This window comes from Psittacula echo, assembly GCF_963264785.1.
Source record: "Psittacula echo genome assembly, chromosome: 8".
Classification (NCBI taxonomy): Eukaryota; Metazoa; Chordata; class Aves; order Psittaciformes; family Psittacidae; genus Psittacula; species Psittacula echo.
The window spans coordinates 13346239-13361933 of NC_137744.1; the positions used below are offsets into that span (position 1 = coordinate 13346239).

General features: G+C 39.2%; 1 protein-coding gene across 1 annotated transcript in view; it reads left to right on the forward strand.

Annotated features, from left to right (window-relative positions):
- The first annotated feature begins 150 nt into the window (after window positions 1-150).
- The window catches only part of LOC308224787 (phosphatidylinositol-3-phosphate phosphatase MTMR1), a 33476-nt gene continuing 17931 nt past the window's right edge, over window positions 151-15695 (forward strand). Inside the window, exons 1-10 of the mRNA XM_080624997.1 lie at window positions 151-209; window positions 1102-1196; window positions 1387-1494; window positions 1894-1995; window positions 3218-3301; window positions 3958-4107; window positions 4952-5140; window positions 6183-6368; window positions 10772-10978; window positions 11808-11900. Coding sequence (XP_080481123.1) covers window positions 164-209; window positions 1102-1196; window positions 1387-1494; window positions 1894-1995; window positions 3218-3301; window positions 3958-4107; window positions 4952-5140; window positions 6183-6368; window positions 10772-10978; window positions 11808-11900 — 1260 coding nt within the window. The 5' untranslated portion in view covers window positions 151-163. The remainder of the gene's footprint in view (window positions 210-1101; window positions 1197-1386; window positions 1495-1893; window positions 1996-3217; window positions 3302-3957; window positions 4108-4951; window positions 5141-6182; window positions 6369-10771; window positions 10979-11807; window positions 11901-15695) is intronic.

Here is a 15695-nt window from a genome sequence, read left to right on the forward strand (position 1 = left end):
TACAGTTGTGCCTTGTAGAAAAAGATACTTCTTGTGTTCCAGTAATCTGGTAGTAAAAGCACTTTGCATCAAAATGTATCGATGTAGTACAGATGGGAAGTGAGATTTACTCATGGTTTTGGATTTCTGCCAGGCACTGCGGGACGGAAACAAACTAGCACAGATGGAAGAGGCTCCACTTTTTCCTGGAGAATCAATCAAAGTTATTGGTAAGCATACTACTGAGTACTATACTGAATACTGTTAAATCACTAGTTTATTTATTTATAACCAGAATATTGTTTCCTTTTGACTTTTGATATTTTAATTTAATGCCTCTTTAGATTAGCTGATTTGGTGTGGATTTCTTTTGTCTTTCAAATCCAAATGTAGGAAGGAAAAATCAGTTCCAGAGGATGGCTTGCTCCCTGTAGATAAATCAGCTTTTTCAAGGGTTAGTTTGTTCCGTTAGTTTGTGTGTATGGGGTTGTATTTCTGCGTGGGGATGCCAAGGATACTTCATAGATTCGAAAGCTTCAAAACTGTGATAGCAAAGAAGATGAAGCTATAGAAAACTTAGTTTCTAGTTCTTAATGAGACTTATTTCACTTTGACCTGTGACAGCAGACTGTGTTAGCAGTACAGTACTTGGCTGGAAAAGAATACTAGGTCTTTCAAATAAAAGTGAACATGAAGATATGGGGCTATAATTGAATTAGGTGGAAGTCAGTTGTGTACAGATGAGTAATTGGATGATCTGAGGTGACTGTGGGTGCTTTACACCTCAGGGTGGGGACCAGAGCCACCCAAAGCTAAGAATACCAGCAGGGTGGTTTGTTACCTGCATGCCTTTACTGCAGCCCATGCTAGCTGAGCCCTGTCCCAGTTCCTGAGCAGCCATGGGACTGAGGGATTTGATTGTTTTCACCATTGAGCTAAGGACAGCTCTCAGTCCTGACAGCATCTGAAGAGTAGCTTTACTATAGAGGTCAAGGATCAAAATCTTACAGAACTGCTAAAATCTTGCTGTTTTTAAATGGAAATAGATTTTTTTTTTTTTTTTTTTTTGTGGAAAAAATGCCTGTAATAGTAAAACAAAGCTTTAATTGGTCTGTTTTCCAGCAAAAGATGTTATGTATATCTGTCCATTTTTGGGAGCAGTCAGTGGTACTCTAACAGTGACGGACTTCAGAATGTATATCAAAAGTGTTGAAAGGGTAAGACTTCACTATCTATCTGCGTATTGTTTCACATAAGACTGTTGCTGAGGTAGATTTCAGAAAGTGTTAGGTTTGATGTAAGTGAATGTGTTAAATGGGAATTGTAGTTGACTCTGAAGAAACATATATGAACAATATTAGTTTGTGTTCCTCCCATTGTGTAACAAAATTGCTTTACAAATTTCAGGATCCACCTTTTGTTGTTGATGTTCCCCTTGGAGTCATAAGTAGAGTTGAAAAAATTGGAGTACAGAGCCACGGAGACAACTCGTGTGGTATAGAAATAGTTTGCAAGGTATGGCATGGTAGAGATTTATTCATATTAAAGTATTTTCATCTCATTTTCCTGTAAGAGGAATCTGCATGCACATGTGCTATTTTTCTGTCTGTTCAGTTCCCTGTATTTGAACCCTGCTTCATCTAGATAATATATTTCAATTCCTCTTATGATACTTGCAGTCTTAAATACTTCTGCCTTTTGTCTCAAGAGTGAATTCAAAGGAAAAGTGGACATTTTTATATCTAGCTACTCCAATGATGATCCTTATCATCTGATACAAATACAAAACTCTGTTCTGATGTGGATTAGATGATGTCAGTGTCTTAGTGCTACATATGCCTTCCTTCAATCAAATTTCTTATAACTGCCTTTGTTTTTTTCATAGAGTAAAATAGTGTAACTTATTTTTGACAGGATATGAGAAATTTGCGGCTGGCCTATAAACAGGAAGAGCAGAACAGATTAGAGATCTTTGAAAACCTTGTAACACGTGCATTTCCTGTTTCTAATGGGCTGGTAAGTCTTAAAACGTAGAGCAGGCTGTCACTGGCCATCATCTTTTTGGAAAATATAGGTGGGGAAATAAAGGGCTGCATAACAACAATAGAAATGTTGATTCATAAAATCTGTTACAGAGCACCAAGCTACTCTGTCCCTGTTTCCTTGTTGCATTAATTATTAGAACATTATGCTGTGTCCTGCTAGCAGTGAAGTTAGTTAACTTGTACATAACTGCTGAGATCTACATTTGTCCAATGTTGCTGATTAAAAATATATATGTATTGACTCTTATTTTCTGGAGCAGATAATTCAGTCTGGAAGTTCTGTTGAAAATAACAAAAAGTACAATTAGTTTTTTTATTAGTTAGCTGCAAAATGCTATTTCATTTGCTTGTATGGGTATGGAGCTAGTTGAGAGGTAGGAGACCAAGGTCCTCATCCTGGCTTTGCCATTGATGTGTTGTATGATCACAGGCAAGTAACTTCAGGTCTCTGTATTTCTTATCTTGATTTTGTTAATTATATGGCATGTATTTGAAGGAGGAAATGCTGTTTTATTTTCTTTCTAGCACAGTGTTGTCCAGTCTTGACTGAAGGTTTCATGTTTGCTGTTAGGGAGTATTGTGTACAGTTCTGGTGTCCTCAACATAAAAAGGACATGGAACTGTTGGGACAAGTTCAGAGGAGGGCCACGAGGATGATCAGGGAACTGGAGCACCTCCCATATGAAAACAGGCTGAGAAAGTTGGGGCTGTTCAGCCTGGCGAAGAGAAGGCTGCATGGAGACCTCATAGCAGCCTTCCAGTATCTGAAGGGGGCCTACAAGGATGCTGGGAATGGACTCTTCATTAGGGACTGTAGTGACAGGACAAGAGGTAACAGATTCAAACTTAAACAGGGGAAGGTTTAGATTAGATATACGGAAGAAATTCTTTACTGAGAGGGTGGTGAGGCACTGGAATGGGTTTCCCAGGGAAGTTGTGAATGCTCCATCCCTGGCAGTGTTCAAGGCTAGGTTGGACAAAGCCTTGGGTGACCTGGTTTAGTGTGGGGTGTCCCTGCCCATGGCAGGGGGGTTGGAACTAGATGATCTCAAGGTCCTTTCCAACCCTGACTATTCTATGATTCTATGATTCTAAGTGTTATGTTTGTAATATTTGAAGGTTTGCTCTTTTGGAACTTACTGTGCATACAGCCCATCAGACAGTAATTTATGCCTTTGCTTTGTTGTCTGTAGCCTCTTTTTGCATTCAGCTATAAAGAGAAGTTTGCTGTTAATGGCTGGAAAGTGTATGATCCAATTGTGGAATATAAGAGGCAGGTAAGTTATAGAAGTACTTAGTGTATTATTTTTTCTCCATCTCCCCCAGACACATTTAAACAAGAAAAAAATACTAAAGAAAATCCAAAGTTTTCAACTCTGGGTACAAACACACACTATCTAGATCTCCTGTTTAGATAATGAAATGCAAGTGACACCAAGTGCCTGCTGAAGTTGGTGGAAGTAACATGTGCTGAGTACCTGAGCAATTTGGTCTATTTTAATGTGCATTCTTAAATCCCCATTTTCCAAGTGCTCTTTCTAGAAAATATATACTTTATAAAAATATAGACTTTATAAAAACCTGAATTTGAATAAGCATAAAACAGAAGAGTAACTGTTGTTTGTCATTGTGGATCTACAGTTTGATAGTTGCAAAAGTATTTTTGTTCAGTATATGGTCACTTTTTACCTGAGCGTGCCACCCATTCAATTGGTTATTTCACGTATCAGTTTTAAAGATAGTAATAGGAAAGGCTTTTGGTGTTTTGGTTTATGGTTCAATCTGGAGACCTAAATTTTTTAACTTATTTAAAAGAAAAATGTGGTTACACTTCTTTTTAAAAAAGCATGCAGCCTATAAAAATATTCATTGCCCCAAATTCATGTGTAAAGATCTAACCTGAAAAACACAAAAATGTTTTGCTTTCATACAGGGCTTGCCTAATGAGAGTTGGAAAATATCCAAAATTAACAGCACCTATGAGCTTTGTGATACATATCCTGCTATTCTTGTTGTGCCAACCAGTGTAAAGGATGATGACCTCTCAAAAGTGGCAGCATTTAGAGCAAAAGGCAGAGTTCCAGTAAGTGAAACTTCTACAAGGAGGTATAAGTACTCTACAAATTTGTAGCTTATAAGAAATTATTTGAGTTCTTTTAAGGCTTTTTTTAATTATTATTTTTAATAACAGTGGGTTGGCTTCCTTCCTGAAGCAGTGAGGGAGGGAGCAAAGAAAGAAAAATTAGGGATTAGGCTTGATGGATTTATACCTGAAGAGAACAACTACAGTGTTGAAATGTGAGTCTAATTGCTTGATTATTGTGCCATATAATAAATTTTTGTTTGGAGTTAACACTTCTAAACAACAATGGGATCTGGTGCTAATTCACGTGTTAGCTTGTGTTCTGATTTGGTGTGGAATATATTACCATCATAGCGGTTTTATTGAGAATAGACAAGTTTTGCAGGTAGCATAGGAACACCTTTAAATATATTAAATAGTGACAGTTTTCATGCTATAGATCTGCTTACAAAGGTAGTGTACAGGTCCGTAGACTTCCACACGGAAGAAGTTTTTTGTCTTCCGTTGTTTCTAGAGGGGTTTTCTTGTTTGTCTTATGTTCCTTTGGTTGGTTAGTTGGGTGTTTTTTGTTTGTTTGTTTTTCTAATTAGTATGATGCAGTACAGGCTTAGTTCTTATTAGAAATAAAAGCTAAGATGTTTAGAATCACTTTGCATTTCAAGCTGAGATCTGGGATGAGCAGTGCTAGTGTGCTGTCAGTATGGTTTTGCATCAGCTTGTCCTGAAATTTGCATTTGTTGATTTGCCAGGAAGTAACATGTAGGCAGTATAATTGTCTAATTGCACTCTGGTCTACTGCTTTTTTAGTAGTATAGTAAACTAAAATAATTTTCTTTTCTTCCAGGTGTTATCCTGGATTCATCCTGAGAGCCAAGCAACAATAACACGATGCAGTCAGCCATCGGTTGGCCCAAATGATAAGCGTTGCAAAGAAGATGAAAAATATTTACAGACAATAATGGATGCCAATGCTCAGTCACATAAACTGATCATCTTTGATGCCAGACAGAATAGTGTTGCAGACACAAACAAGGTAAGTTTGTATCATAACTAACATTAGTAGTTCTGTCTTTATTGCAAGGCTAAAGATTGAGTAAGAGATGAGAATGAGGAAAGCTTGATGTTGAAAAGAGATGAAAAAGAGTCTCTAAAGAGGGTGTGGAAAGGAAGGTAAACTGCTTGTAGAATTTTGGAAGGGCTGTCAGGAACTGAAAGCAGCATGAAGACATAGCTAAGAAATCATGTGGTAAAGCCCAGAAAAGACCAAAGGTTTCAGTAGTAGCAGTTATTTTTCTCCTTCCTAGTAGCTGGTGCAGTGCTGTTTTTTCGACTTTAGCCTGAGAACAACGCTGACAACGCACTGATGTTTTTAGTTGTTGCTAAGTAACGCTTACTCTGATCAAGGACTTTTCAGTCTCATGCTCTGCCAGTGAGGAGGGGCACGGGAAGCCAGGAGGAAGGAGAGGCAGGACACCTGACCCAAACTAGCTAAAGGGGTATTCCATACCACAGCACATAGTGTACAGTATCTAAGCTGAGGGGAGTTACCCTGAAGGCCCAGATCACTGCTCCAGTTGGGCTGGGTGTCAGTGGGCGGGTGGTGGGCAATTGTATTGTGCATCACTTGTGGTGCATTTATTGTTTTCCTTTCCTTTTCCCCTTGTTATTTCCCTTATTATTATTGGTGGTAGCAGTAGTAGTTTTGTGTTATACCTTAGTTACTGGACTGTTCTTATCTCAACCCATGGGATTTACATTCTTTCGATTCTCCTCCCCATTCCTCCAGGAGGTGGGGGGGAGTGAGTTGAATGGCTGCGTGGTTCTGAGTTACTGGCTGGGCTTAAACTATGACAATGAATGTATTATCATACGTAGCCTCTTACAATTAGAATTTCTTTCATCTAAAAAAATAGTCTAGTGCTTCTTAGAAAAACAAAAGCCAAAAATATCTTTTTGTTATGCTAAAATAATTGTGTCTCAGAAAATCCCAAAATCTGACCAGAATCACTCTTAACCTTATACTGAAATCCTGTACGTGTTCTTTTCTTCATCTGTTTTTACTTTTTGAATGACAGGCTAAAGGTGGAGGATATGAAAGTGAAAGTGCCTATCCAAATGCAGAGCTGGTCTTTCTGGAAATTCATAATATACACGTGATGAGAGAATCCCTGCGTAAACTTAAAGAAATAGTTTATCCTACTATTGATGAGACTCGGTGGTTATCAAATGTGGACTCCACACATTGGCTGGAATATATAAGGGTAAAATACTTTTGATATGAAAAATCAGTTGTGTTTTTAAACCATGTTTTTAACTTGCATTTCTGAAAATACTAATGAAATAATGTCTAGATTTAAGCATGTTGCTTTCATCAGGATAATCATCTTAAAACCCCCTAATTTTTAAATCAGTATTCCATAATAACTTTGTGTTTCCAGTTTTATGTATTGGTAGGTAATGAGTTAATTCCTGATAGCACAGGATTGTATTTAGTGTTGGACAATGTTTTATTTTCTTGAGAGGGAATGTTTGTGAGCAGTCCAGGGTTATCCCTGCTTTTTGGAAGAATGCCCTGGGAACTTCAGATTCTATTTGAACCACTGCCAAAAGGCCTTGACTGTAAATCCTGCAGTCTTTCTCATCCTTCCCTCCTTCAATGCAATGTTGGTGTTCTTGTGCTGGGCACCTACATGTTCACGGCCTATTTATAGTCAGCACTCTACTGACTTATAATCTGCTCTATTATTTAACATAATATGAAAATAAATCACTACCATACTCAGTTTTACACTTTGTTTCACTGACCTCTGAAATATTTCATTCTCATGTCCACTCTACTGTTTATGATGAATATGGATGGAGTGGAATTTGTTTTATTAGCAACTCCCTCAAATGTCACTCATGCAAAACATGTTTGGGATCGTTCATTAGTTTTACTCTTCTATTAACTACTGCTTGCTATCTGCTTCAGAAGAACCAGTAGAGGGAGCAAACACTAAATTAAGAATTAAACAAATTTAATGATCTTTTGGGACAGTTTAATGTTTTTATTCTCTTGAAGTTGGACTATTTCAAATAGCTTTGGGAATCTGAGTATCTGGAAACCTTTTCTGATCAGCCTGGCATTAAATGTGATAATCTGTTTAAAAAAAAAAAGTGGAGTTGTTCGAGATGGTGGTCCCCGTTGAAGTCGTTGAAGTCATTGACTTCAGTGGGGTTCCTGGGCTTGGACCTGTCTGAAGTGGACCTTGATGCCATTGTTGCACAGATGATAATAGCATGGCAATTTTAAATTCCATTTAAATTATTTTAAAGAGTTGACACACACATAACATTCTTTATGGATGTGTCTCTTACGTGATACTTCATGCTTATGTCTTGACAGCACAAACTGTGGCCTGATTTCTTACAAACTGCCACTACTGTGTTGGCAGTGTTGATAGTATATCCCTGTGCTTTTACCCAAGAATCACTTGTCTGCCTTCTCTTCTTGAGGCTGAACAGCCCCAGCTTTCTCAGCCTGTCTTCATACGGGAGGTGCTCCAGCCCCCTGATCATCCTCATGGCCCTCCTCTGGACTTGTTCCACCAGTTCCATGTCCTTTTTATGTTGAGGACACCAGAACTGCACACAATACTCCAAGTGAGGTCTCACAAGAGCAGAGTAGAGGGGCAGGATCACCTCCTTCAGCCTGCTGGTCACGCTCCTTTTGATACAGCCCAGGATACAGTTGGCTTTCTGGGTTGCGAGCGCACACTGAAGCTGGCTCACGTTAAGTTTCTCGTTGACCAACACCTCCAAGTCCTTCTCTGCAAGGCTGCTCTGAATCTCTTCTCTGCCCAACCTGTAGCTGTGCCTGGGATTGCTCCGACCCAGGTGTAGGACCTTGCACTTGGCATGGTTAAACTTCATAAGGTTGGCATCAGCCCACCTCACAAGTGCGTCAAGGTCCCTCTGGATGGCATCCCTTCCGTCCGGTGTATCAACAGAACCACACAGCTTGGTGTCATCGGCAAACTTGCTGAGGGCGCACTCAATCCCACTGTCCATGTCACTGACAAAGATGTTGAACAAGACCAGTCTCAACACTGATCCCTGAGGGACACCAGTCGTTACTGGTCTCCAACTGGACATTGAGCCATTGACCACAACTCTTTGCATGTGACCATCCAGCCAGTTCTTTATCCACTGAGTGGTCCATCTATCAAATTGATGTCTCTCCAATTTAGAGACAAGGATGTTGTGCGGGACAGTGTCGAACACTTTGCCCAAGTGCAGGTAGATGACCTCAACAGCTCTACCCCTGTCCATCGGTTCCACAGCCCCATCATAGAAGGCCACCAAATTGGTCAGGCAGGATTTCCCATTAGTGAAGCCGTGCTAGCTGACACCAAGCACCTTGTTTTTCATGTGCCTTAGCATGCTTTCCAGAAGAATCTGCTTCAAGATTTTGCCAGGCACAGAGGTGAGACTGACTGGCCTATAGTTCCCTAGGTCTTCCATTTTCCCCTTCTTGAAAATGGGGGTTATATTTCCCTTTTTCCAGTTGTAGGGAACTTCACCTGACTGCCATGATTTTTCAAGTATGATGGGCAGTGACTTAGCAACTTCATTTGCCGGCTCCTTCAGGACCTGCAGATGGATTTCATCAGGTCCCATGGACCTGTGCACATTCAGGTCCTTAAGATGATCTCGAACCTGATCCTGTTCTACAGTGGGCCTAAGGTCTTCATTCTCACAGTCCCTGCACCTGCTTTCCAAATGTTATGTAGATTATTTGTATGTTATATAGATTAGTTTTCTGCTTTTATTGAAGACCAAGCTGGTTTAGTATTTGCACTTTTTTAGTGCAGTAAAGTTTTGTAACAGGTTAGGCAGAGAAGAGATTCAGAGCAGCCCTGTGGAGAAGGGCTTGGGGTTGCTGGTTGATGAGAAACTTAACATGAGCCAGCTTCAGTGTGTGCTTGCAGCCCAGAAAGCCAACCATATCCTGGGCTGCATCAAAAGGAGCATGACCAGAAGGTTGAAGGAGGTGATCCTGCCCCTCTACTCTGCTCTTGTGAGACCTCACTTGGAGTATTGTGTGCAGTTCTGGTGTCCTCAACATAAAAAGGACATGGAACTGGTGGAACAAGTCCAGAGGAGGGCCATGAGGATGATCAGGGGACTGGAGCACCTCCCGTATGAAAACAGGCTGAGAAAGTTGGGCCTGTTCAGCCTGGAGAAGAGAAGGCTGCATGGAGACCTCATAGCAGCCTTCCAGTATCTGAAGGGGGCCTACAAGGATGCTGGGGAGGGACTCCTCATTAGGGACTGTAGTGATAGGACAAGAGGTAAGAGATTAAAACTTAAACAGGGGAAGTTTAGATTGGATATAAGGAGGAAGTTCTTTACTGTAAGGGTGGTGAGGCACTGGAATGGGTTTCCCAGGGAAGTTGTGAATGCTCCATCCCTGGTGGTGTTGAAGGCCAGGTTGGACAGAGCCTTGGGTGACCTGGTTTAGTGTGAGATGTCCCTGCCTATGGCAAGGGGGTTGGAACTGGATGATCTTAAGGTCCTTTCCAACCCTAACTATTCTATGATTTTATGATTCTGTTGTCCCATAGAAGCTTTTGTATTTTTTTCCTGCTGTTTCCATCCTGGCATCCTTCAGTTTTACCATTAAAGATGCTATCACTGAAATATCTAATCAATGAAAATTGTCTCTAAAGTATGGTTCTTGAAATAGCTTCCAAGACTGGTCTTGTACACAGCTTCTCCAGTGGATGCTGGCTTTCTTCCTTCCCAAAAGATGTTTTTACTTGCCTTGGAAGGGAAAATGCAAGTATTTTGCAAGATTCCATTTTCTGACGTTGGAATGCAACACAGGAGTTTCTTCTCTGGTCCTGTTCTAGTGGTTGGTTTTTTTTTTCCACATATTTTTCAGTCCTGTTATAGGTCATGTTATAGAGACAAATCTTCACAGGAGAGAGATTTTTCAGCTGTTTTAAAAATACTACAGAGCAGCATAAGAGAACAAGAGAGGGGTTTTTTCTTGTGGGGGAGGAGAATAACAAGTTCACACAGGTTATCTCCGTCCTGTGCCATCTCTATACTTTGCTGTCCAGCATGCTTCTGAATCCATGCTTTTAATGGTCTACTTATGGGTTGAATACAATGTATGATTCATGCACCAAGTAATCAGCACACGCTCCCAGCCAGGGGTGTCTGGGTTGGTTTGGATTGTGTTTTGATTTAGATTAGCTGGATGGTTTGTCCTTTTTTCTAAAGGTAGTAGTTAAAAACTGAAAGCTGAGGAAGAAAGAGTGATAATGAACTTTGAAAACACTGATCCTTCAGCCTGTGGAATAGGTTGCGGTGTTCGTGTCTGTTCATCATGGTACAGAATTTTAGATTAAATTTAGAGGAGGTTCTTTTGCTATGTGCTACTAATAATGGAGGCTGGTTAGAACTCTCTCTTGGACAAGAGTGCACACAGTTTTTGTACCTCTTGAATTGTACCTACCACCATTCAGAAATCTCCAATTTAAAGCAATGTTATCCAGATGATTATGTAATTAATAAGAAACTTTAATATATATTTACCTTAAGAGTATAAAATTATAACTTTTGGGGGGTAGATTTTTGTTTCGTATTTAATATGTTTGGGGTTTGTTTGTTTAAGATGCTTCTTGCCGGAGCAGTAAGAATTGCGGATAAAATTGAGTCTGGTAAAACATCTGTAGTGGTACATTGCAGCGATGGTTGGGATCGAACTGCACAGCTCACAGCACTAGCTATGCTTATGCTGGACAGCTATTACAGAACTATCAAGGGGTTTGAAGTTCTCATAGAGAAAGAATGGATAAGTTTTGGCCACCGATTTGCAATGGTAAGTTGAAACATTTCGCATGCAGTTTGTCACTTTCAGAGCTTGTATTTTGAATAGCATGTTTTCTCATAGTACTCTGCTGCATCTTAGTTATCTCTGGTGTCCTTCTTTTAGTGATGTGATTGCATCAGAGAATTATGGCCTGTTCGTTTTTAACAGGAAATCTCTGTGTGAGATAATATAAAGTAAATAAGAATGAAGTGGCTTGAATATAATGGTTAGAAAAAATCACATGACTTTTTTTGTAAGGAAGAGAGACTGTAACACGTTGCTTTATCTTTTACCAAGCTTATGAATGGAGAAACAAGGAAAACAATTAAGGTGTCTAGAAGGTAACATTGCTGGAACCATTACCCTGATTTAAGGTTGAAGTGTAATTTAACACATGGGCTAGAAGGGAATTAGGACATAAATTATTAAGATGTTTTGTGGGCTCTGACTTTGAGATGGTTTAAGGAGAAATGACATGTAGTTATGGCAGGTGGATATGGAATAGTTTCTGTTTCAGTACAGTCTTAGTAAATACCTACCAGTTTGATCCCACTCGTAGAGATAAATGGTTGTACAGTAAAAGAGGGGAAACAACTGGCACAGATTTGTTGACCAAGTGGAATTCCAGCTCTGCTCAACAGCAAAGGCATATACATGTGAATATTGGAATGTGTTTTTCAGTAGTTGAAAAATATGGGTTAGCGTTACGGAATTTTGTATGCAGTTTGCCTGTCTTGTTCCACCGCTGGAACATATTTAAGAGTTTCTGAGCTTTAAAGTGTTGGGTCAGTACTATAAATATACTAGACTGAAATTAAAAATTTGATTTGACTTTCAGCGAGTAGGACATGGAGATGATGATCATGCTGATGCAGACCGATCTCCCATTTTCCTTCAGTTCATTGACTGTGTCTGGCAAATGACAAAGCAGGTAAGATGCTTACGAGTATATTTCTAAGAAGTCTCAGACTTTTTCTTGGGAACATAATGCATTATTTAGGAGAACACATTCCTTTGCTGAGCAGTAGCAAGTTTTGCTGAAGTTGGTTGTGCAGTGACTGCACCATGCACAGATATGGAAACTTTTGCTCAAAGTGAGGTACAAGGAACTAGAGTAGAAATATTGACTTAAAACCAAAATATCAGCAATCCTTTTTGTTTAAAATAGGCTTTCAACGGATTTTCTGATTACATAAATGAGGGTTATTGAGGAGGTAAATTATTTGCATTGCACATTCACTGGTAGAATATATGTTCATACGGATTTATATTGTCCTCAAGAAACAGCAAAAATCCAGGCTGATTGTGAACTGAGGGGAGGAAAGGGTTCTTCTATGTGTGTCAAATGTGAAGTATAAGTTAATGTTGGATTCATTATGCATACAGGACAGCCTTTCTAATGTACAAGCCTATTCTCAGATAAATTTTATTACTTCCAGCACTGCTGTTAGCTCTGGTTCAGGGGAGATCTTAGAAATTTGAGATATCAAAATGTTAAAATTCTCATTTTTTTCTGAGTATGTTAAATTATAGCATGGCTTTAGCCTTTGTTTTCCTTACTTGCACCTCCATGAGCGTAAACCTAAGATTTTTCTGAGCTTTTATACTGCTGTTTCTTAATGGGTTTCCTGAAATAGGTTGTCCACATGAAGGCTTTATTTCCAAGTAAATAGAAGTGCTTGACTCCTCTTTTTGTTTTTTAACTCCTTGAAGTCTAACATAGATCTGTGCTGTTACGGTAAAAGCAATTATACTGAAGTCTGCATAGTATGTGGTTTGTTTTGAAGAGGGGAGGTTAACTGTCTGGTTCCATATGATTCTAGAGCTCCCAGGTCTCTTAGCTTAGTCTCCTTGTTCTGAACTTGATTCTTAAAACCTTACATCATAGTTTCCAAAACTTGTATTCAAAACAGTCATCGTCGGTGCTTTATGAAAGTTCTCTGCTGTAATACCGGGCCCTTGTTCAGAGTCCCTTGAAAACTGTTGCTTTCTGTGTATCTGTATTTCAGCATTAATGTGCTGCTTAGTATAGCTGCAGAAAATAAATGAAAAATTCTGCCCCTCTCAGAGGAAAGCTAATAGCAATAGCAAAAAGAAGCAGTTCTAAACACCTGGCAGGAACAGAAGTCCTCTGGGGAGATTCTTAACTGAGAGCAGCCTCTTCTATTTTTGTGATCACCCTTGCCACCTCCTCTTTCTTGCTATAAACAGTTTAGTTCCCTCTACTTAAAAAAAAAAACAACAGACGGGGAGTAGAGAGGAATCTGTGAAGCATTTTGCCAATATCATATCTGTTCAAAACATACATCCAGAAACTGCTCTGAAATATGTGAATGGCGGCGGCATTGAGAAATCATTATTGTTACAGCAGGGTGGGGAAAAAAAGAAAATGGCATTCTTGGAGAGTTCTTGCCCACTTATTTTTATCTTTTAGTCAACTTTTAACACCTAGAGAATAGATGTGAATGTTGTGATTACCTTGACATAGACCTATGAAAATCAGGGTTCTGTTTTATACGTGTGTAGATCATTGACTTGTAAAACAGTGCTAGTTTCATACTTTAGAAACCATGGTAAACATATGTGAAATATTCCAAAGCTCAAATAAGTGTTAATGACTGCGGGAGGGTGTCAGGGCCCGGGTCTGGGCTTGGGCTCAAAGCATGCAAATCTTTTAGGTTCTGAGAACTACATTCTTAAAACAGTCAATGCAGTGAGAGAATCTCTTTACTTCCCACTAAGATGCAAATTCCCACATAGCTTCAGACAATGAAACTTAATACTTGACAGCCTTATATCTTCCCTTGTTTTTTTATGGTCTTCTTGACACACAATTACAGTAATGAGAACTGGTGAGAAGTACGATGATATCAGATCTTAATAAAAAACACATGGTGAAGTAATTTCTCTGTTAGTAAATTCTGATGATTTTGAGTAGCAGATACCAAACTGGAAGAGCCACAAGTGATCTGATGCAATACTGATGCCCTGTTAAAAATTCAACAAAGCTGTAAAAAATTTGCATGTTGTATTGCAGCGCAACTAGCAGCTTTCTGCCTTTCATACACGGTACCCACACAGGAGGAAGGTTTGTTTAAAGTTGGTAGAAAGTTGCATCCTGTTTGTTACTGGATGTCATCCTTTGCTAGAGATGCATTTTCACTAGTTTCAGTGGTGAAGCCTCTTAAGATTCAGCTGACCCAGTTCAGTCCAATTCCACAATCATAAGAACTATTTTGCAAAGTGTTTCAACTTTAAATGTGACTGTAGTAAAGAATGAGTTCATTGATTAAGAAGCAAGTTTTATTTTGCATGTTTCTGAATCAGATGTCACTTGGCATCGTCAGACTTATTGAACAAGAGACCTCCTTTACAAAAACCCCCAACAACTCCAGCAGCATCAAGTGGGAGATTTTAATGACCCATGTGTTCTCTCACAATTAGTGGATTTGACAAGAAGTTTATTTTCATTTGGGGAGTTTTTCCACCTGAATCTTCAAACAGATGCTAATAGGATTGGAACTACAGAGAAAAGCATTTTTAGGTCAGTGATTTTTCAGCAGCGGTTATAGAAGCTTTACAATCTTAATACATCAGCTCCAACAGTAGAACTCTTGTATCCAAAGACAGGGTTTCAATAAGTGCTATCGCTTATTAATAAATTAGTTGGAGTGCAACCACTGATGTATGGAATTTTGAATATGCTTCACTGGATTGGAATAGCAGCCATGTCAGCATCCATCTGATTAGTATGGACCCGTCACAACACAGAACCCTAACGTGACAAGGCTCATTAAGTGCTTTCAGCTAAAGAGAGTCCCTTTAGGAGAGAGTTTTGCCTTCAAAGTTATTTCCAAATATTATTTTGATCCTTTGCAAATTGTTGTTGCTCTCTGTATCTGATTCCTGCTTTGGGCTGGACACAGAGATTGAGGTCTGAAACCCACTGAATTTTCCGCTGACTAGGTTCAGCACACCTTCTTATCAAGTTCTGTTGATACCTTTTTAAAATCATAGGTGCATTATCAACATTATTGTATTGTAATTTAGGCATGATTTCCTAGAGAGAAGGAAGTGCTGTAAGTGATGATGTGAATTTTTGAAGTGATTTTGAACATTACTGAAAAAGAAAATTCGATAATCTTAAGTTCCTGGATGTTTTATGAAAACAAATGGCTAGATGATTGAAACCAAACCAGTGATTTGAGAGAGAAGCCCCAGTGTGAGCATGCTGTGCTGCCAAACAGTATAGCCAGTGGAAGGAAAGCTCCCATTCGTTCATTTTGTGAGCCATGATATTGATAATTTCCCTACCCACAATTTTCAGATGAAAGTTGGCATATCTTGCCAGGTCTTGGAAAGAGAATGTCTTTGCAGTGTTTGACTTAAATCAAATATTCTTTTGAAAGAACATTGCTTAAAACTTACATCTTTCTGGGTTTAATACAAGCACACCCATTGTGTGTTACTCAGTTCTTTGCTTTCAGCATGAATAAACATTTGCCCTTCGTTAAATCACAGATGACACTGAAGAGGAGTTTCTAGATCAGCTAGTTCATCCACAATCCCAGTTACTGTGTTATTCCTCCTAGCTATACTTGCCTTTTTTCTTTTTTTATTTAAAGTAGCTCTTGAGTCACTCTGCCAAGGTGTTCAGTGTTCTTCAGTGGCACATTACAGAAACCAGTCTTCTGCTTTCTTCAGGTCTAAAATATTAACTTGAGAT